The following is a 23678-nucleotide window of genomic DNA, read 5'->3' as shown; positions in this document are numbered from 1 at the left end:
GAATCAAAGCCGCACAGGAGACAGCTCAGTGTGTTCTGAGGAGCTTTTTGTCTCGCGTCCTCTATTCAGACACACCGCTGAGGTGAAACTACATGCTCGTGCGTGATGGGAGGCTCAGCGTGACATAAGTTGCATGTTTTTGTCTTATTTTCATGTTTTTTGTGTCCTTTATTTCCGTAGTTTTAATCTGACTCTTTTACAAAACAGGTACTAGCAGGATCCCTGGTACTTTGATATTGCCTATACTGTACTGAATGATACCATACCATTCATATACAGTAGTATTTACATGGTACCTCCAGTGTACTTTAAGCAATGGCATAGTAATACTATGGTACGTCCTTGTTAAAAGGTTTAGGCTTTCCAATCAGAAGGTTTTGCATCAATAGCTGCTCAAAACATCTGATAGTAAAATTAATGTTAATATTCTAAATATTATCTATGCGTATTATCTGAATATTATCAGAAACACCAGCGATTTCAAAGCGTGTTTTTGAGACTGTCTTTGGTTCACTGCAGTTGTAAGGAGAAAATACTCAGCAATGGTGTCGACTTATGAATCTACACATGTTTTTAAGCATATTAAAAACACCACATATAAATGACATTAAATGCTTGATTTTCCCCACAGGGGGACTTTAATAGCTTTTACTAAACTTATTTTAAACACTCAAGCCCAGTTTCTTAAAGGCTCCCTTTAGTCAATAATTTCCCTTAAATCTCATCTTTGATCACCAAAATGTCATATTTAAATGTTTTTTCCTTGAAAAAAAATAAATAAAAAATCTTCATGCCTTAAAATATCTTGAATGTAACTCTACACCCTTGCCTCATTTAGTATACGCGGTTCTATGAATATGCAAATGAGCCCCGCCTCTACTCACTCAGCTCAGGGATCCACTGGTTGACGATCACACGTTGATCTGATTGGTTACAAGGTAGTTTGTGATGTCAGAAACACCAGCGATTCTTTGGTTCACTGCAGTTATAAGGAGAAAATACTCAGCAATGGTGTCGACTTATGAATCTACACATGGTTTGTCTTAAAGCATATTAAAAACACCACAGAGACATATAAACAGCATTAAAATCTTCACCACAGGGGGTGAAGCTTTAAGAAAGAGTTTTTCAGTTCCATAAAGATGTTTTTCATTGCCTGTAAACAGAGTTGATAACCCGTGTTCACAGTGCATTTTGCCATTCATTCATATATTTGTCCTCAGTGTTTGAAGGCTTTACTTTTTATGTGTCCTTCTCAAGGTGAGTCTCAATAGGATGGGCAGATTCTCGCATTGGTGTAAAACGAATTCACCCATAAAGAATTGTAATATTTCATGTCATTTGTCAGCAGTGCTTTCTCTGCACTAGTGCGTCTTATCTGCGGCCAATCACAGCACACATCCATTCTGCCCCACATAAACCCCAATCTGTCTCTCAGCCTGAGGTCCTATCGCTTTTTAGTGTGGCTTGAGTTATTTGTCCCGTCTCAGGCTCTCGTGGGTTTTTCAGGGATTCTTCACGTCTTTTTCTTTGCTATGCTGATGAATGTAGTTGGTTCATGTAAGGCCTTCCCCATCAAGCCAACAACAAAGCTTCAACTGCCTTTGCACTGAAAAATTGGAAACGAATCCAAAGAAATGACACCCACTCAACAACCGTCTCTCGTTCTTTATCCTTTTTTGTCTTTATAGCTACACTCTGCGAGTGGTTGGCAACGGGATTAAAGCCCAGGCAGAAAACCCAGAAGTCAAAGTGAAGGAGGCCGACCCGGTGATCAATCAAGTCATTGATAAACTGAAGCACATCAATCAGGTGAGCCTCGCCAGGAAAAATACCATCAAATGAAACATTGAACAAGCTCCTTGATGTCCCACATGATCCCGTTTCATGTGTTGCTAATGTTTCAGGCCAGCAGATCAGAGCAGACCTCATTAGCTTCGCTCGCGAATGTATGAAACTATGGCATTGTGTGCATAAAACCTGTTAACATGGTTTGCAGTGTGTGTGTGTTCACTACTCACTGCTCCTAATGTGTGTGCACTAAATTGGATAGGTTAAATGCAGAAGACAAATTCTAAGTATGGGTTACCATTACCCTTCACATGTCACTTTCACTAACACAATTTTTTGCTGTTCAAAATGGTTCAGGGTTCTGGAAATATTTTCAAATTCTAGTTTCCGGATATATATATGCAGTATTTCCAAATCATAGAAATTTAGTGGTCATAGGGTGCCTGGACCTTTATTGCTATTCACTTTTTGCATACATTTTTGGTGACTTTCAGATTTGGTTTAATGTATAGACATTCATATCCAATTCTCCTTTTATTCCTGAATTATTCCATTCACATGAATCCCTATAGTGTGATTAAGACAGTACCGTGATTAAGCTGGAGTTCATGTAAACAGAATACTGTGACTTGCTAATGTTATTTTGCTCATAATAAACCACAGTAACCTAACCATAATTACAGTACAATATGTGCACTGTGGTTTTAATCACACTATTTGTGTTTTAATCGAATGTGCATGTGCTAGTGCTGCAGATAGATGGTGTGTTCTGCTCATGGAGGGAGGACACACATCCACCATTGGCATTGCCAGCAATTTATGGAGCTGTTTATTTTACAAATGTCATCCCTTGCATTATCTATTACTGTAATCTGTCATAGGATTTAACAGCAGCCTGTTTTATGAGCTGTTCTGGACTGCAAATGTTTCAGAAAGGAGAACTTGGACTATATATTGGTCACATAATTTGGATCTATGGTTAGTGCATGTAAGCGTATACGCTCTAGACACGTTGGAGCCATGATGCAGTTTTGGAGACTAGTTAAAATATGCATGGCTCAAAGTTTTATATATATATATAATTTTTTTTCTTCATAATTTTGATGCATTTTTCAGAAAACAAAAGCTATTTAAAAGTCTTAATTAATTTGCTTCTCATGTTAATGTACCATGTACATATAAGAATGTTTAGATATTTGCACTGGAAAACAGGACACAAAGTGCTAAGTTTTAGTGCATTTCAATTACTTTTACATTTGGCAGATGCTTTTATTCAGAGTGATTTACATTGCATGAAGGTTATACAGTTTTTCATTTCATGCATTCCTAACTGTGACCTTAGCATTGCTAGCGCCAGATACACCAAGGTCATGGATATGAATCCGAGAAAATGCATGTTCTGATACATTGCACACATTGAATGCAATACAAGTCGCTTTGGATACCAGTATCTACCAAATGCGTGAATGTACAGTAAATGATTTTACATGTCCTTTCTATGATTAAAATATCAGTTGGGCTTTTCAGCATGTCATTCAGAATAATTATATAAAAGCTATAAAGAAAAATCCTCTTCTGCACAGCTAAATAAACGTCACCATCTCACCTCCAGAGCCAAAAGAACTGATGTTCCCTGAACAAACAAACGTCGGTGTGTTGATTTGATTGTTATTGTCATCACTCTCAGTTTGGAGGACAGTAAAAGCTCAAACGCTGACTCACGCTTGAATGTTTTGCTTTAATTAATACGATTGAAGGCAAATTAGTTTATGCTTCTTTTCATATCCCTCTCTTTTGCAAAATAACACGTCACAGCGGAACACTTAGAGACCAGAAAATCAATGAATACATATTTAAAAATCCATTTTCAGTCTTAACACGTTGGTGTTTATTCTATCCCTGTTCCGCCCGCTGGCCAAATCAATGAAGTTTTACCGTCCTGAAGCCTGATGCTGCTGTCCTACTGTAATAGATTAACTTTCTTCCTTTCCTGCTGGATGTGCTTTCAGACAATAGACATATTGTCATAAGGTGTTATCACCTTCAAGTTCCTGAATTAAAGAAATATATCTGAACCGACTATTATACAGACAGATGTTCCGGTGGATTTGTTCACCTGTTTTATCATCCACCAGCCTAAAGATGTTTTGATCGGTCAAAAAATATTTAGGCCTAAATTGCAGAGAAAATGCCCATCCATTAGGATCACACAGTTATAACATAAACAAACAAATTAATTTGATTTGTGATGCATATTTGTCAGTCATGCATAAATGGAATGTAAAGGTTAATTTACCGAAATGAATCAGCCTCGATGATGTATGCTGCCGACAAACGCGTCCTCCGGTAGACGCTACGTTCAAAATGAGACAGCTATGGTTGAGATGATCTACTGAAGATCAAACTGAGCGTCAGAATGGGGAAGAAAGCTGATTTAAGTGACTGAATGTGGCATGGTTGTTGGTGACAGACGGGCTGGTCTGAGTATTTCAGAAACTGCTGATTTACTGGGATTTTCACACACAACCATCTCTAGGGTTTACAGAGAATGGGCTGAAAAAGAGAAAATATCCAGTGAGCGGCAGTTCTGCGCGTGAAAATGCCTTGTTGATGTCAGAGGAGAATGGCCAGACTGGCAACAGTAACTCAAATAACCACTCGCTACATCCAAGGTCTGCAGAAGAGCATCTCTGAACACGTCAAACCTTGAAGCAGACCCTGAACGCACACCGATACCACTCCTGTCAGATGAGAACAGCAAACTGAGGCTGCAATTCACACAGACTCACCAAAACTGGACAATAGAAGATTGGAAAAACATAGTCTTGATTTCTGCTGCAACATTCAGATTGTAGGGTCAGAGTTTGGTGCAAACAACACTAAAGTATGGATCCATCATGTCTTGTATCAGAGTTTCAGGCTGCTGGTGTTGTAAAGGTGTGGAGGATATTTTCTTGGCACACTTTCGTCCTCTTAGTACCAACTGAGCATCATTTAAACGCCACAGCTGACCTGAGTATTGTTGCTGACCCTTTATGACCACAGTGTTCCCATCTTCTGATGGCTTCTGATAACACACGGTGCCTCAAAGCTCAAATCATCTCAAACTGGATTCTTGAACATGACAATGAGTTCATTAAACTCAATTGATCTTCACAGTCACCAGATCTCAATCCAGTAGAGCAGCTTTTGGATGTGGAGGAACGGGAGATTCACATCATGGATGTGCAGCTGATAAATCTGCAGCAACTGTGTGATGCTAACATGACAATATGGACCAAAATCTCTGAGGAATGTTTCCAGCACCTTGTTGAATCTCTGCCATGAAGAATTAATGCAGTTCTGAAGGCAAAAGGAGGTCCAACCCAGTACTAGCAAGGTGAACCTAATAAAGTGGCCGCTTAGTGTATGTTTATCATCAATAAATCCAATTTGTTTCAATCTCATACATTTTGACTAATTGATTTTTGATCCACAGCTAGCATATTTTAACCATGCTCATACTTTTTTTACTGAATAAATGTAATTTATTTATGATTTATACAGATTATTTAATTTATTTATGATTTATTTACAGATTTATGCTTCTAAGCAATTTGATTATTTAATAAAAAAATTTACAGTAATAATTAACTATTCCATAATTGTTGGAGTGCAGGAATATTACCTGTTTAAATATGCATCACATTAAGTTATTTTAGTTTGTGTTAAAACTGTGTAATCCAAATGGGTAGAAATATTATATGCAATTCAAATACATCAATCTTAAAAATGTAGGTAAATCTATTTATTTTTGAGGGAAAGTCATCAAAATACAAATGTTTTACTTAAAGCCATCAAATTGAACGGGGATAAAAACAAAGTATTTTAATATCGAAACATTGCACACCTCTAAGGAGTCTAAATTACATCAGCTTTAAGAAGAATTATTCCAATAATCAAGGCCATCTCACCGTACATATCTCGAGCCATGATGGTAGTGAGGTGTTGATGGGGAAAATAGAGGGACATATCGGGATTGAAAGAGACCTTTAGAAGGAGGCCTTTCAGAAGTTTCCTCACAGCAGGTTCTCTCCAGCGCTTCAGACTTTCTGCGTGGAATCACAATCATTTCGTGGCCCGGGGTGCCGTCGTCATCTCTGATAAGATGACAAAGTGTGCTCCTTGATGATGATAACCCGAACACGGAGAGGACATTTGCTGGGAATCTCAGCGTGAAGCCAGTGGTCCCCAGAGAGATCTCTCGTGGACGTTCAGCGGGACTCTTGGCACATGATGTCCAGAACAATTTGACCCTTGATGAGGGAGTCTGAGAAACCTCCTCCTGTTGTGGAAATGGACCAATCGGGCGGGACGCTATGACTTTAAATGTGATGATATCCGATTGTGGGCCAGTGGAACATTTTGATTGAGTGTTAGGAATGAAACTGTGTTGAATTGGACATTTTACTGACCTTTACTAGAATTTGAATGAATGAAAAACTCATTGACGAGAGCAGCGTGAGGCGTCTTCAGCAGATCAGACATTCATTGGTGTAAAAAAGAGTAATGTACTCTTTATCAGAAGCACTTTGACATTGATTTTGGACATGTACCATGGTATACCCAAGGTTAATATAGTCAACTTAAACTAAAACAATAAAAAATAGTTACTTGAAATACAATAAACATCAACTGAAATAAAATATATAAATCTCTATAAGTACTTAGTAGGGTATTTACTATTTTTTAAATGGAAAGTACCATGGTAAAAACCATTTCAGTATAATAGTGTATTCCAAAGTAACATATTTTTTACCCTCTGATTGGCTACTATACCTGTATATTTCAAATAATACTGTGGTATTACCATAGTACATTGCCAAAACATAAAAACCAAACATTATATTACCATGGTAGTGTGTCCTCTTTTTTCCAGGGCAGACTCCATGCGGACTCAATGAGTGAATGCGGTGGGATTATGGTGTCAATATTCTGGGCTAACCATTACCCATGATACCGAGCGGCCCAAAGCCGACACAAGCTTTCAATACAACTTGCCTGTGGCAGAAAGCCACCCTGCAGCTTCTGTTTGCCCGGAGCATCAGGTTAATGAGCTTCTCTCCTTGAGCTCAGCCCACGGACTTAGGAAGAGAAGCCCATGGTCTCTTTTTTAACCCACAAATCTTCTAAAAAATCACGGCGTTTGTGTTGAAGACGTGTTCTTCTAATGCAGGCCTTTCGTTTCGGTCCAGAAGGGGTGATTTCAGTGCCGGTGCTTTTTACTTTCTTTGTCCAAATATGACTTTCCAGTTTCAGGTCCTGCATCTTTCTTAAAGGTGAAGTGCGCTGTTTCTATGATGTGAAAATGATGATGTTAAAAGTCCAGCAGAAAGTTTTGACTAAGTGGAAGAAATTAAATTGTTGTAAAACTGAATAACTATATAGACATATCTGAAACATATCTGAAGACACATCTGTAAAGTGACATATTTGCAATAGAAAAGGCATATTCAACATAATAATGTTGATTTTATCCACCAAAAAAAAAAAAAAGATTGGAAACCTGTTTGGTGTCGTTATCTTTGCAGTTCCATTTCTTGCCACTAATGCGAAATGACACACTTCAACTTTAAAAATAGTTTTGCACGGCAGGTTTATTGTTACTTTTGAATTTTGCAGTGAATCACAATGCAAGTCAAACCCTCTCTGTCTGTGTATCTTCTCGTCTCTTTCTTTATGTCTCGCTTTCTTTCTGAGACTCCTCGTTCTCTCATGTTCTGCTTCTCGTCGTCTCTCACATCCCTCTCGTTTATGAAAGTGGGAAAACTATACCTTGGAGGGGTTGAATGCATTGAGTCTGATCGGCATCTTAATTTAGCATCTTGGAGCTCAGAGTTCCCAGCATGCCGAGCAGAGGCTGAGGACGTCTCTGTTGACCTGGACTGATCCACACCATCTGTGATGTGCCACCGCAGCGGATCCATAGAGCTGGATGTCAATGATAGAATCGTATATACAGTGTGTTTGCTTTCATATGGCTGTGAGGGAGCAAACGTTAATGTGTGAGCCGTCAGCTGTGGATCTAAGTGTCTACCATTGCAACAGACATGTGCGTAACTATATATAGGCCTATAAATATAATTACCGGATACAGAGAGACAGGGCGGTGCACATTGTAAAATTTGCTGTTAAAACAGGTTTTTTTTTCTTTTTTTTTCGGAAAACCACTATGAAGTCATTTACACATTTTCTCTCATTTAAAATAAACAAGTGTAAATGTCAGAATTATCATATATGTCTAAAGGAGTCTAACATTTATGTAATTCAATCGTTCTGCCATTATATTCCAATCATTATTCCTGGTCAGAGGTTTATGTGAATAGTTAGTTTATATGTAATTGTTCTTTCACCGAAGATTGAACTGTTTATTTTTTATTTATTTTTTCTGACTGTATACCTTAAAGAAGAGCAGCATTTCCACACTCCTTGAAACATAATGGAAAGTTTTCCCAGCTTCTCAATGTAATTTCCCGCATAATAGCTGGCTAATTTATTATTTCGTGCATGTATCACGGTTTCTCTTCTGGACTGGAGACTATTCAGAAAATGAGTTCAGCAAAGTTAGAGCTGTCAAGAAACTCAGACAAGTGGACGCGCCGATAACTGCTCTCATTTATATGTAAATGGCAATGGTAACCAATCAATTTCTCTCATTTGAATGAAGACACTTGCCCCTGTGTGGAACCATTGATTTAACTCCAGCTCTGGTCAGAGACACCTCCTGAAAACGCACGATTCAGCGCAGTAGCTTTGCAAAGAGATTTACCTCGGCTAAGTGTTGTCAACACGATCCGTTTTGCATTATATGGACTTCAGTCTTTATGTCTGGCTTCCGCTTTGTATCTGTTCATGCAAAGTTAAGCACTCAGTCAGATGAGTTAAATAGGTTGCTAAAGATTAATTGGTGTAGGTGCCAATAGCGATTTGAATCTCTGTTTGAGTGAATCTTTTAAGAGAACAAATCAATCAATAAATCACGTGCCTTGAAATGTGTTGACGTAATTTCCACTGAAACAGGAATACAGGACGGGACATATCGAACAGCTCCTCCCCTTTTTTAAATAGCCAAAAGCGTTTAGTTTATATCACAGCTCGGCCAGAGCCGTTGAGCTCAGGAAAGCTACAGTTTCCTTCTAATCTCTAACCGTTTATCCTCCATAGCGCTTTAAAATACATCATTCAGCAGAATTTTCTGGTCTACGGCGACTCGTTCACATGATCCGCTGCGTGACACTAACGTGAAACCAGACTTCATTCCCCCAACGGAAAGCATATTTACACTGTATGAATTGTTCCCTTTCCCCTATATAGTACACTATGTGCCATTCACCATGTAGAAAACAATAAATGTGTGAAAACTGACCGATTTCAGCCGCAGCTTCAGCGTCTGTTTATAATGCAAGGGGGCGGAGCTTCAGATTCTAGAGAGCATTTGATTGGACAGAAAATCTGATGAGAAGCTGAAGTGCAGAGTGATGCCATCAAAATCATTGATCCATATTGGCGGAAGTGGTAGACTGTGAGTTTTGAATGCTAATATCTTCTAAATGCGAATTTTGTCGTTGTTTTGGAGCACACTAGCTTATAGATAACCTTAATGCTAACATACTCATACTAAAAGCCAAAAAAGTTTTAAGTCTTTGTAGACGCTTGCTGAATTCAGAATAGCATACTATCATTATACTGGTATTTCTGACATAACATAGGAATAGCAATAGGGTAGTATGCTATTCTGAATTCAGCCAATGATTCAATGACTCCTAAAACATAAAACATGCTCATTTATTGCAAACTACTGGTGTAATTGTGTATCATGTGACACTGAAGACTAGAGTAATGCTGAAAATTCAGCTTTGATCATAGGAATAAATGACGTTTTACTACATAATCAAAAAAAAAAAACAGTTATTATAATTGTAATAATATTTCACAATATTACTGTTTTTACAGTATTTCTGATCAAATGAATGCAGTCTTGGTGAGCGTCTTAATTCTCAATTGCATCCTGTTTATTTTTCGACGATACAACCAATAATTCTCTTTTCTTTCATCGAATGCATTTCAGATCATCACAACAGTGTTTCTGCATTGAAATAACTCGGCATTAACGTCCCATCACCCCGGTTGAATTATTCACCGATCATTGACAAGCAGCCTCACCAGCCTGTTTGTCGGTGAATTATTGATACCTGCCCATTTGGAGTTCAAAGCCTTAGCAGTAAAACATGTCCCCCTCTTCCACAGCCTCTCCGCACGCAAATCCAAACAAATCTTCATTTGCCATACGTCTCACGCGCCTCAGTGCACACAGTGAAAAGCAATTAAGATGTCAGAGCATGTCAGGCTTGAGGCGGATTCAAGATCGTGCTTGATGCTTCATGCTAGTTAGCGGAGAAGCCTGCAGGAGCAGCTCGTGACACCTGGGTCAAAGTTCACACGAGGGTCCTTAAGCTTGTGTTGAGTGAGGTACTTGTGAATGTTTGAATGATCGCTGTGGGTTTAACAAGGTCACCATCCAATCAAATTGATTGAGAGTTAATTTCAGTGCTCGGACTCTTGATGTGTCCGACAGTTTCTTTGTTTTCTTTGTGTGCGGTTTCCATGGAGACAAGCGCCAGAGACCAGACCGAAGACGATTCTTGAAGGAAAAACTTCAGCAAATCAATATATCTGTCTATCTATCTATCTATCTATCTATCTATCTATCTATCTATCTATCTATCTATCTATCTATCTATCTATCTATCTATCTATCTATCTATCTATCTATCTATCTATCTATCTATCTATCTATCTATCTATCTATGTACTTTGTTACAAATTCAAATTTATTTATTAATTATTAGTTCATTGATTAATTAATTAATTAATTAATTAATTAATGAGGTAAACAAATCTTACTAATTCCTCTGTGTCTAGTTATTTATTTTAGTAAGTAACAACCCTATGAAAAGCATTCCAGTCCTGCAATGCCCATCCGAAATTGACTCTTGATTTTTCACATAAATATGAACAGTATAAGTATGAGAGGTCAGGTTTGTGTAATTATTTCAGGTTTGTATGACACGCAGTCTAAATTATGACCCAAACTCCTGTGAATATAGAATACGCAAACATATTGCATCATATTTGCCTTTATATTTGAATACTTTCTGCATATTCAGTTATTATGCACTAACATGTTTATACTAATTCAGTAATGTTTCTTGTTGAATTTTAACTGCAGACATAATGCAAATGTTGCAAACAGAATGCCAATTTTGAGAATTTAAAAAGGGTCTGTGAAATCCTAGTGGGACCGAAAAGCTCATGTTCACACCACAAACCGCAGTGCCTGATTCTGATTCTGTGCCCACATTCAATTTCTTTGTGAATTTGACCTTTCAAATGTGACCCATATTAGGGATGTGCAAAACTAGCCAACTAAGGAAGCCCAGTATAATTAGACTGGCTTTGGGTTCACCTGACCCGGATCGGATGTTTTTCTCAGGAGGCGTTCACATAAGATGTGTTCTTGTGTTCAAAACAGCTTTAAGAAGCTCAGTGGAATAATGCAGGGACTGTTTTTATTTTGCGGTAATGAGTGGCTGACTGAGGATTGCACACTTCAGTGTGTGTGTGTGTGTGTGAGTATATGCCTCTGTTTTTGAAGAAAGAAAGCATGCATGCAAGAGAAAAATAAAGCAACAACAAAGAAGGTCAATGAGAGACTATAAGCAATTGAGATATAGATTCAGAAGAATAAAACTGAAGAAAAAGCGCAGGACAGATGTGGCGGGTCACGGCTGTCACAGGTGAGCGGGCTGAGTGATCTTTCTCTGGCTGCTTACCCCTGTTCATTTATTCTGGATCAATTTTATTGAGTTTCATCAAGCGAGCGCCGAGCTGCCCGAGACGATGGCTTGGCACAGTCGGCTGGACGGCAGATGCTGGATTCTGATTGGCTGCCGGGCCGCTCCACGGACAGAACATTGGCTTGGGTTCGGGAAGCCCTGCAACTGAAGCAGAGATAACCAGGTCTGCACGGACCGCAATCGCTTTCCGCAGCTCAAGTGAGGGCGGACACAGACACAAACATGATTAAACTGAGCTCAACATGGTATCTCAGTATGCTCTTTACTCTTTACCATGAAAACATACCATGGTACACTGTCAGAAATAGGGGTACAGTAGGAGTCCATTTCTGTCCCCCAAGGTACATTCTACACTAACGTACCCCATAGGGCAGTGGTTCCCAACAGGGGGGTCGCAGCCCACAAGGGGGTCTCGGCGAGCTCTCTGGGGGGTCGCGTCATATTTTGAAAAGTTTTGAGTAATGAACTCAAGTCGTCCGTAACTTTTTCTATGTTAAAAATGTACAAAATGTATATAATGAGCGAGTTCATCATGAATCCATCTTCCAAACCGTGTTTTTTTCTTATTCTGAATCACTATGGTACACCTATAATAAGTGTTTATATTGGGACTATTTAACACTGGTTCGGATCGCCGCCGCTGCGGAGTAGTGGTACTTGACCTGCGTGACTCGTCATAGCCAAACACAGAGAAGTAATTCCGGCTCCAAAAGACGCATTATTCTGTTAACAAACGCATGTTTATTAAAGATCGCTATAGCGCAAAAAAAAGGAATGCATGCTTTAAGGAGAACGATCATATTACATTAGCTAATTTTATCCATTACCTGGCCTGGCTGACCAAAAATGGGATTTTAACCATGACAGCCTTAAAAACCAAATACATATGGGCCAGACTGACCCTTGAGGATGATAAAGACGTCTTACCCTGTTAAAGATCTCTCCACGCATTGACCAAATTACTCACGACCAGCAGATCCTCACATTTATTGATAAAGCCTCACAAATAACATGCAAGTATTGAGGTCCCAGACAGCAGTAATTTTGTAATAGCCTATATATTCATTCTTTTTTTTTAACCTACACACCAGTGTGAATACTGATTTTTTTTTTATTGCGATTCAAATAGGGCCAATTTATAGGCTACTCTTAGGCTTACGTTTTTAAATTACAAATGGCCCACTGATGTTTTTGTTATTGTATTTTCAATATTAGGCTATAGGCTATTATTTGTGCATAAACATATCTGGTTATAGTAATAAACATAGCCTACCGTTTGCTTGAAAACAACATATTTTGTCATCCTTGCTGCTAGCCAACAAGAGCGATAATATCATTAAATGTGAAGGGGGGCCCTAAAATATTTTCTTGGGAAAAAGGGGGTCTCAGACAATAAAAGGTTGGGAACCACTGCCATAGGGCATATTATTGGACCTATATATGTACCTTGTTGAGGGTCAAAAAGCATTAAAAGGTATATGTAACGTTTATTTTAAAGGTTAAGGTACAATATTGTACCCTTGAGGGTACAGCCCCAGTGACAAGCCATTGTACCTGTACATTAAGGTACAATTATGTACTTTATTTTATTTAAGTAGCCTACAATGGCATATAGGCCATATATTAATATGAAGATTGCGTACTCATATATTCCAACATGGTATTTCAGACATGTAGTATCATGGTATTCTCCATGCAGTTCCACTACAATGGTATACCAATGGTATTTTTTTTGTTGTAAGAGAAACTATACGCATACCTTGTTAAGTTTCTATAAAGTGCACTCACATAATTATGAAAACACTCATGAATGACCTCGGTGTCTGAATTTCTGACTGTTCGCATTGAGATTCATGCGGCTGTGTGAATGCTTATGTGCTTATTAGACTGCTGATGGTGATTTGTACACACCGCGGACACATTAACGGTCAATATGACCTTTTCTCTCAGGACTTGCGCCGATGATGACTCTGTGAGCCCAGAAATGTGAAAGAAATGTGTGTTTGTGTCCCGTGAGGTAAATAAGGGGCAGACAGCTGTCTTCAGTCAATCAGAGTTACATGACCTTGTGTTTAGGACACCGGGAACACCATCTGGAGTCCCTCTAAACAACAAGATACTTCCATATTATTAAGTATTAGCCTTAAAGATATAGTTCCCTGTTATCTAATTACTCTCATGTCAGCATTACATGTATTTTTATTAATTCTGAACAAGCATTTCAAGATTTTCAGTGAATAACTACTTAGATTTTCAGTATGTTCCTCACACCATGTGACTTGATGAACTACTGTAATGATGGATCTTTCTTGTTATTTTGATGGCCAGGATATGTTTCAGTATGATAAAGGAACGAGATGAGGCGTGAGTAAATAATGACTAATTATAAGTTTTGGGTGAACTATTCCTTTGGGAATAGGTACAGTCGATCATGCACAAATGGCTTGATGTTTATAGTTTATGCTTCGATGGTTGGATTAATGGTTATTATTTTTTGAGCATGGTGTGACTAAGAACTAGCCGGGTATGAAATCAGAATTGTTGTAAATGTTCGCAATGCTCTGAGTCTTAAGCCCTATTCGCACTGGATTAGTATTATCTGGGGACCTCGTGTGATTTAGAAAGTCCAAATTTACTGACTTATCTCCCGGATATGATGTCAATAGGCTATTGCTTGGAAATGTCTTGTGTTTATGATATATCATACAGCTAGACCTATAATAACGACATGAATTTTCCTTACTGCATGCTGCTATACATGTCATCCATCTCCATCTAATCAAACTTTTTGTTTTTGTGCCTCTGATGGTTTTCAGCTTTCTCTTTCTGCAGATTGTATAGTTGTATAATGTATAGCGATATGACCCAGCACCCAAAATAGTCCAACGCAGCCTCCATTCTTCGCGAAAGATGGATAAAAAAGCTCACAGGAAACCTTAAAAAAAAAGTATAAATGACCCCGCCAAATCACAGAGATGCCGATTCGCACGGGACTAAGATCACAGACAACCTCCTCAATTATTACAAATGACTAGAGGACACCAGGTAATACTTATCCCGTGCGAATAGGGCTTTAAACACTGTGTCCCAACTAGCCCCGCCCACCGTGCGATCTCATTGGTCTAAAAATGAAACATCTCATGCTCTTATTGATTGATTGTGTCACGTTATGAACCATGCGGACTCTTCAAATGCCTCTTTTTATCGTCCAGTTTAATCCTCCTGCGTCTGTATGAATTTGATCAAACGCGTTGATTCACACGCCATTTTGTCAGAGGTCCAGAAAACTTTGTTTGTGAACTTTCACACAGTGAAAAGAACCTTAGGGAAGAGCAAACGACAGTCGTTTCATCACATACCGTTTCAGTCTAAACAAATCAGGCTCAGAAAATAACAGAGCTGCCGCGTTTAGAGAACATTTAACATTCCGGCTCGGTATTTCCAAATATGACTGCGTCCGTCTTGTTAGCGAAGCCGCTTTAAAGACATCTGCACATCTGAAAATGTCTCAGATATTTATTTGTGTACCAGGACGCTTTTATGGTGTTTACCTCCTCTGTTGCCATTTAGATTTAGTGGGGCTATTTTTCACAAATCATAAATGTTTAATGACACATTTACGGGAGCAGGGAAAGCTTATCGACTGTGACATTAATGTGATTTTTTTATTTTTTTTATCAGTCGTTTCTCACATCCAGTAAAAGCTTTTTTTTCCCCTTGCATTTTAGAAAATGAGTTACTGAACTTGCAATTTCTGTGCATTTAACTTTTTAAATACATTGATTATGTCTGTAGTTTGAAACCTATGACCATAATCTTTCATCAAACGCATGGCATAATGCAAATTTTCCCACCAAATTACATTATTTTAATGAAAAAAAAAAACAAGTTCACTAATTATCATCATTATGATCATTATTAGCATACAGACCATAATGAATTCCTAAGTTATGTTTTACAAATATACTTAGTTTACAATTTAAATAATATAGCACTTTTTGTAACATTATAGTAATGGAAATCCAAAAAGTTGTTGTGGTCAAATGGACCTTCTTGACAGTTTTCGTGAGATTCATGACTTTTGATATCACATATTTTAGACATTATTTATGGTTACAGTTATTATTTTTATCAATGAATTAAAAAAAAATATATAGCCTATATAATTTACATTTATGCATTTGCCCGACGCTTTTATCCAAAGCGACTTACATTGCATTTCAAGGTACACATTTACATTCTTATCAGTTCTTGCTTTCCTTTGGAAAATTATTAGTTTTAAAAGTTTTAATATATAAAGTTCACTCATACAGATCTCGAATCTCAATAACAGCTTGTAACAGATCCGTACATAAAATAATTTTCACTCTCACATATGCAGAATCTATTCTTTTGTTTCTGGATTCCTCGTCGTGTTTCTTCAGCAGCTGCATTTGTACATCTCCAGAAAACCTCCCCAAAAAGTCCTTGATCCCTCAGGTCCCAGAGCGGCCATCAGTTCCATGTGCTGTCGTCCCATACGCCGGTGGCCTGTGTTGTATTTTGCTGTGTGTTGCGAGGTCACGCCGGCATGGCATCCCTGGAGGTGCATCTACTTCCTTTACAAATCAGCCTAATCCTGGAGGCGTCCCGTTCGGCCAGTGTTTGCCCCGAGGTGTCGCTAGATAAGCAGCCAGGAGTCCCGGGCTTCGACGTTGTTAATTACACAAGAGAATACAGAGAGATTCCATCAGATATGCAGAAAAGGGGGGCGGCGTTGTGGGCTTTAAAATCGTGTCTCTCCAGCTGTTGTTTGCTGTCAAAGGTGGGGCTGGGACAAGACAGATAGCGGCCTCCGAGACCCTGAGTGATTTAGGAGATACGTGACTGTGTTTGACACACCAGAAAGGACCAGTTTGCTTGCATTAGTGCTTATGTAAAGGAAACCTCAGTCTCATGCGTATCTATGTGTGATGGTCGCACTGGTCTAATGCATCATACCTGCATGAATGCTCGTGTAGACGAGATAACGCACAGAGTATGACTCAAACTCATGGTTTACGGTGCTGTGGTCGCGTTTTATATTATTCTATTACTCTCAGACATAAATGCGGATAGATAAGCACACACATCGCAAGGAAATAATGCTCCAGCAGCATTAGCAGAACAACCAAAGCATATATCAGTGGGAAGGCTGTGAATCATCAAGTTTATACTGGCACTAATTGATTTTCGTGGCATTTGATTTGCCAGTTGTTCTACTAGAATGTCTGCATTTTTCTACTTATGCAGACAAAACGCTGTGATATATGCAGTACTGTATCTACCTGATATTAACCTTCAATTTTGATTTGTTGGTGTAATATATTTAGGTTGATTCAGTAATCAGTAATGTTAAATAAAAAAATGTTTTTTTTAGATTACCATACAATACTTCACAATTGTCATGAAAATGAGTCAAGTTTTGGCCTTGCATGGCAGTAGGTAGATCATAACGACACCATTCATTCTTGCAGCATGATAGACCGCAGGAATGATTTTATCAGTAGGTGGCGGCAAATCATAGTCTTAATGAGTGAGTCATTGAATCATTCATTCAAACTGAATTCATTCAGGGACAAAGAGTGAGTCGTTCGGTCATTCATTAGGTTGATTTGTTTAAAAACACGGATTCATAATTCAGTATCGAAACATACTCCAGTATCGGAGACATGCAATGGCTCTACTGTGGATCTGTTTGGAAGTCAGAGATATTTTCGTTGGCGAAATAGAGTAAAAACAGGCAATATTCTGAGTCTAAAATGTAGGTCACCTTATATTAACTTCTCGTTTATTGAACTGTTGTCATTTCACATTTGCAATAGTGCTGATATTGGGGAAAACTGCACTCTTGCTCGTGTGTGGTATTGCTTAACTACATCCTGTTATAAATATTAAAACAAGAACTCCTGAAAATTTTCAGGCCATTTTGTATTAATTTTGGTTGCTTTTTTGCCCTAAGCCTGCATTAATTTACGACCCTGAACATTTCCAGCCCTTCTGTTGCACGGCCCAAAGTGAAACATATAGTAAAGGCCACGAAAGGCCTTGGTGGGTATAAGAGACTTCCTTCAAAAACATAAAAAGAAAAATGTCCAACCCCAAAACTCTGAACGGTATGGCATATTGCCAATATTTTATTATAGTATATATTACTCTGTATATATACTTAGCAGTCAAACTATCAGTAAAATGTAATGAATACTGTTAATCAAAACATAGTCATTCATAAATCTACAGTATTCTTCTGTAAATTTCCCAAGGTCCTGAAAAGCATGGAAATATCAGGGAATTATGAAGATGTAATTTCCAGGCCTGGAAATGTAATGGATATACATAAAAAAAAATAAAAATTAATCGTAAAAGGCAAGTCATGGAAACTTCAACAGTAAATATGCTTTTTTTTTTTTGTAGTTATTCTAATGTATTTTTTCCCCCGGATATACTCTGCTAAATTATTTATTTAAAATCCTTATCCTAATCATGACAATTCACTGGTGAGAAAATAACCCTGGTAAATAGTTGCATTGGAGTACATGTTAAAGAAGTAAAAATCACATAAGAATGGCGTCTCAAATGATTTGCACAGAAATGTGTGATTGTGAATCACAAATGAGGCAGAATGAATTCTGCATTAAAACAATAAAAAAGTGCAGGCTTTCATGCAAGCGAACATTTCGTTGCTGATTGCGGGATGCAACCATTATTGCACGTTTGTTGATACATTAATAGATCAATTCTTCAAACCCTTCTTGTGAAAGGAAAGACCTTGACAATAAGATAAAACAATCCATGTTTCATCCATTCATTCAGCCCCCTTCAGGGAATCTCATGCAACTGTGGTGGGAGTTTTAATTGGCCAGTTGCACTGCAGTAAAATCTCCCAGTGCTCCTCGTACCGGAATCTTCATATGTGCGCACGGCGAGGTGCACGGCGTCTTCGGAGAGCTCTTTGGCTTAGCTAATGGGGTTATTGATCATTTTGACACAGCCGACATTTCTATAAGCCCCATGAAAGGCCTGCTCAAAGTGTAGCGCATCACAACCGGAATGCATTTAGATTACTTCATTGCGGCTCTGAGCGGCCAGTGCCTGCAGAAGATAGCATTCTCAAACGTCCCATCATTGCTGGCCTTTAAAGGACACTTTTTAAAAATATTTGTCACAAAACTCTTTATGCTCCTTCTCTTTTTCCGCAGCCCTGGTGCCAGATTGCCCGTGAGCTCTGGCTTCAGGTGCTGAAAAATCCTATTGGCCGACCTGATGAGGTGCCGGCGAGGAAATTCAAGCTCTTCTGAAAAGTAATGAAGCAATCTGAATGTCATCTCTATATTGGCTTTAGAGGTTATGGAGAACTGTCCCACAGAAAGCCCATGGCCACTGGCAAGAGTTTAGTGTAGAGTTCTCCAGTGCTGATTTATTGTGCTTTATACTGAATTGAATTAGCTAATGTCAATAAAACATTTAAAGCTGTAGCCTTATACTGGTTACACTTTCGTACAACACTAAAATACTAAAATAAAGAATTGACACACCCCACACAAGGTTGCTTGCGATGGTGGATCTTGACTGTCATTATCGGATTCGGGCTCTGGTTTTTTGAACATTAAATCATGTATATAACCATAATAGGGGCCTTTTAATTGTTGGTTATTTGGTTGGTTGGATGGTTTATACATTCATTCATTCATTTATTCAAATGGATGGATGGTTGGTTGTTTGCTTTTGTTTGAATCGTATGCACATATTGTTATTTGAAATCTAATTTAAATCTGATTTTCAGATCAGCTCAGATTTGAAAGATTTCTTTAGACATTCAGGTTGTGATTTGCGATGTCAAATTCAAGCAAAACTACATGCCTTCTGAAATCGAGTTTATGGAGATGTGTTTCAGTTTGATCAAGTAGGCGACCTTCTGAACCACACCATAAAGCTATAATGCACATAAGAAGGCAACAAATGTCCAGCTTTCTGTCATCTTTCTCCGTTCTGAGGAAAAGTCTCTTGGCAGCGTGCTCATCGTTACTACACACGTCCTGAACACACAATCCGATTTAATCTCTCAGTGTGAACAGTCAGTCCTAAAGACTGGATTTGGAAAAATGATTTGATGTAATGTTATGCCAAAACTGAATGTTTCTCTCTCAGTGCCAAGTTAATAAAATATGTCGTCACATATCAGTCAACCGTGCTTCTGGATGGATATGAGCGGTTCTGCACTCTATTCTGTATTCTAACTGCATTATATACTTTGTAATACATGTCACCATTAATCACTTGTAATGCAGCAATTCCAAAGCCTAAATGTGTCAGTGTAAAAAAACGTAAGTAAAAATACCCAGCATGCATTCAATTTGCATATTTACTGCTCAAATACATTTCTTCACATACTTATAAGTGATAATTAACAGCCAGTCAGAAACACAGAAAAAAAAGAAAGAAAAAAAACCTGACATGGTGATCAAGACCATGATGTAAAATGGGGAATTAACAAATAATTGGACATAAAATATTAATTTAACACTAGAACTCCCAAGGCGGTCATTTTGACCGTTTTTAAATTTTACAATGTAATAACTTTGTTAAAATAAAATAAATGTGGCTGTAGGACTCTGACTTTTCCTAAATATGTGTATATTTTATTCTGACACTGTTATTTTATTAAAATCATAAAACACACAACAGTTCTGACTATTTCTACCTAGAACTACCATAACGGTCATTTTGACCGCACGCGTTATAGATATCATAAGTCCGCTATACATTGCAAGTTTCGCAGAGGTATTGCCATACTGAGGGACTTCATCATACGACTGGCGAGCGAACTTCACTCCGACAACATGGAATCAAAAGCCATACAACTGGAGGAACTGCAAACAAAATAAAACCAAGGAGATGTATCAAATGTCACAACGTGTGTGTGAGCTGCACGCGAAAGGCGGTGTTTACCGGTGTGGAATGTGCGCGTAAGCGTCAATGATGCGGTATGTTTGCACCGTTCAAATGGGCAGTTAACATGATTTTGTTCGTTAATATTTTTTGTTCACTGAAACTAATCGTTCTGTAGCAGTTCGTTTTCTTGTTTAGCTAATGTTCACGTTTTTTTCTTAGCCTTTTTGTGTGTGTACATTTTCACATTCATTTGAATTAAAATTGTGTGTCCTGTTTATCATCTATCATTGTAGATCCATTTATTTTTAGATTTTGTATTGATTATTGAACTTATTTACAAACAGGGCATGAAGCTTTGACGTTTCCTAACTTTTGTACGTGTCTATTCACGTGGTGAGTGCGGTGAAAAAAAAATATTATTTTGATGCAAAATGTTCCTCAAATAGAGGCAGCACCTGACAGGGCAATCTTTCTTTTGTGCTTGTTTTAAGGGCTATGACGACAGGAATTAAAAGCTTCATTGGAAAAGAGAAAGGTTAACATGTACAATAGATATTACATGACGAAAATGACGTTCAGTACGGCCATATGAACGTCAAAGTACGAACGGTCAGAATGACCGCTATGGTCGTTCTAGTAGTTATGGAATTCCGGTAGTTCTAGTGTTAAGCTGTCTAAAATAAAAACAACAACAACATAATAAAGGTTCAGTAACCTAAAAGTCCACATCAACCTGTTGATGTTAGACGAAATGTCTTAATGTACATTACTCTGACAAAATTCAGCTACTTAACTAAAAAATAAATGCATGATTTTGAATGTGACTGCTAAATGTTGCAATTAAACAATCAGAATCAAGTACTGCAGAGAGCTTATTCACAGATACTGATTTACTATATATAAAATATCCAAAAATAAATGCAACAACAAATGGTATTGGGTCTTATTAGAGGAGATGATGATGACAGGCTCTGTTGACTAGTATAGTCATAAAATCAGTTGACTATAGCTGACTATATCATATACTGTATGTGACCCTGGACCACAAAACCAGTCACATGGGTCAATTTTTTGCAATTGAGATTCGTACATCACATGAAATCTGAATCAATAAGATTTCCATTGCTGTATGGTTTGTTGTAATAGGACAATATTTGGCAGAGATACAACTACTTAAAAATCAGGAATCTGAGGGTGCAAAAAAATCATAACATTGAGAAAATCGCCTTTAAAGTTGTCCATTTATATTGGCGATTGTGCTGCATTCACTCACAAAAATAAATGTTTTATATATTTACGGTAGGAAATGTATAAAATATCTTCATGGAACATGATCTTTACTTAATATCCTAATGATTTTTGGCATAAAAGTAATATCAATAATTTTGACCCATACAATGTATTGTTGGCTATTGCCACAAATATACCCGTGCGACTTATGACTGGTTTTGTGATCCAGGGTCACATATGATAATTTGTGTCAAAATGAAGAGATAATCTAAACAGCCTCTTCAGAGATGCCTGAAAACATGTTGTTGTCAAGAGTGTTTTATTTCACCTATTGATATCTCCCTCTAAAACTAATATAAATCTGAATCAAATCCTGCAGCTGACCTTTAGTTTTGTATGGTATAGCTCTTGAGATCATTCTGAACTCTCTCGAACTTGCTTCACATGTAGAACAAATCAGTGTACCTGCGGCCAGCATCATAATTAAGGCTTTGACGAAGCTCTTTCATTTACTGAAGCAGGGCTAATAGGCTTTTGAGACTGTACGATAAATCAGCCGTCAGCCACGTCAGACCCGAGCTCTCCCAAAGCTGCCCGCCACAATCAACCTCTGTCAAATAAAAGGCGCTTTGTTTCGTGCCTTGGGGAAACGGGGCGAGATTAGGTCTTTGATTGACACGCGTTGGGTCAAAAGGTGCTCTCGTGTTGTTGGATTGCAAAAACAATTATATATATATCACACCCGATCTGTGCTCTTATTAAAAGCAAACTCCATGTTGAGATAGTCATGCTGATATATAGCCTCCAAAGACAATTCAAAAGGTTTTTCATAATGCTCCTCAATAATTTATTGCACTAAAATAAGACAAACATTTATGCAGTCTCCCGTCACTGGTTTGGCAAACGTTTCTCAGTGCAGCTGTGTTTAGTTTCGGCCTGTTCTCATGAAGAATAAAGACTAATACATAACGGGATTTTTGTGTGTTATTAGAAATTATAAATCAATTTTGAATGCCAAATAAACATTTAGTAATGAATGTCCCGTTTGGTTGAAGAGGAAACTGATTATCCTGTTATAAGATGGTTTGCAGAATGTGAGGAGATGCGTCTGGTAACAAACGTGTCGCAGATGTTTCTCCTAAATGTCTTTATGAGAAATAAAAATAGGCAGCTCAGATGATTTAGTTCTGATGAGTTCATATTGAGATATCTGACTTTGGACTTTAGATATTGTTGAGATCTCAGAGCTATCTGGTTTCTTTTTCTCTCAGAGGATCAATCTGAGAAGAAGAGGACTTAGAAGTCTCAATTTGCTCTCTAGGAGACTTGTGATTTTTATGTTCTTCAGGGCTGAGATTCAGAAATGTTTCAGTTTTTTTAAACATTTCAAACTTTTAACAAAGGCATTAATGCACATTTTGTCAGCGAAAGCTAATCATTGTAATATTAGCAGGAAGTGAAAAGACAAAAAATTGCAATCACTGCAAACAATCGCTGGCATTCGAGGGCCGATTCGCCGCTGTGATGTGTCTTAGATTTTTCCCTAAACCTAACTATCTGGGTTTGTCTCCAATCGACATTCCCTTTCTATTCTAAGTCTACCTGGGTTGTCTCCAATCGACATTCCCTAACGTCTCCAATCGACATTTAATATATAGTCTACCTAACTAACTTGCTTCCCTAACTAGCTTTCTTCCTGCGCAGGAATAATCGACAAACAGACCTTAGCAAATGTCCTTTAAATGCTTTAATCACGGCCGGAGGATCTCTCGAGCAGTCTTCAGAGAATCTCCCCCAATAAGAAGCAAGGCCGGAGGATCTCAGACAAATTCCATTGAGAATCCCACCAGC

The 23678-nt window shown here is 38.1% G+C and overlaps 1 protein-coding gene across 1 annotated transcript in view; it reads left to right on the top strand.

The window, feature by feature from the left end:
- gpc5a (glypican 5a) overlaps positions 1-23678 on the top strand; it is a 168334-nt gene that overhangs the window by 84226 nt on the left and 60430 nt on the right. Inside the window, exon 6 of the mRNA XM_084397194.1 lies at positions 1692-1812. Within this exon, the coding sequence (XP_084253320.1) occupies positions 1692-1812 (121 nt within the window). The remainder of the gene's footprint in view (positions 1-1691; positions 1813-23678) is intronic.

The sequence above is a fragment of the Rutilus rutilus genome (genome assembly GCF_951802725.1).
Source record: "Rutilus rutilus genome assembly, chromosome: 2".
Lineage (NCBI taxonomy): Eukaryota > Metazoa > Chordata > Actinopteri > Cypriniformes > Leuciscidae > Rutilus > Rutilus rutilus.
This window is presented reverse-complemented; position numbering and strand designations above follow the sequence as displayed.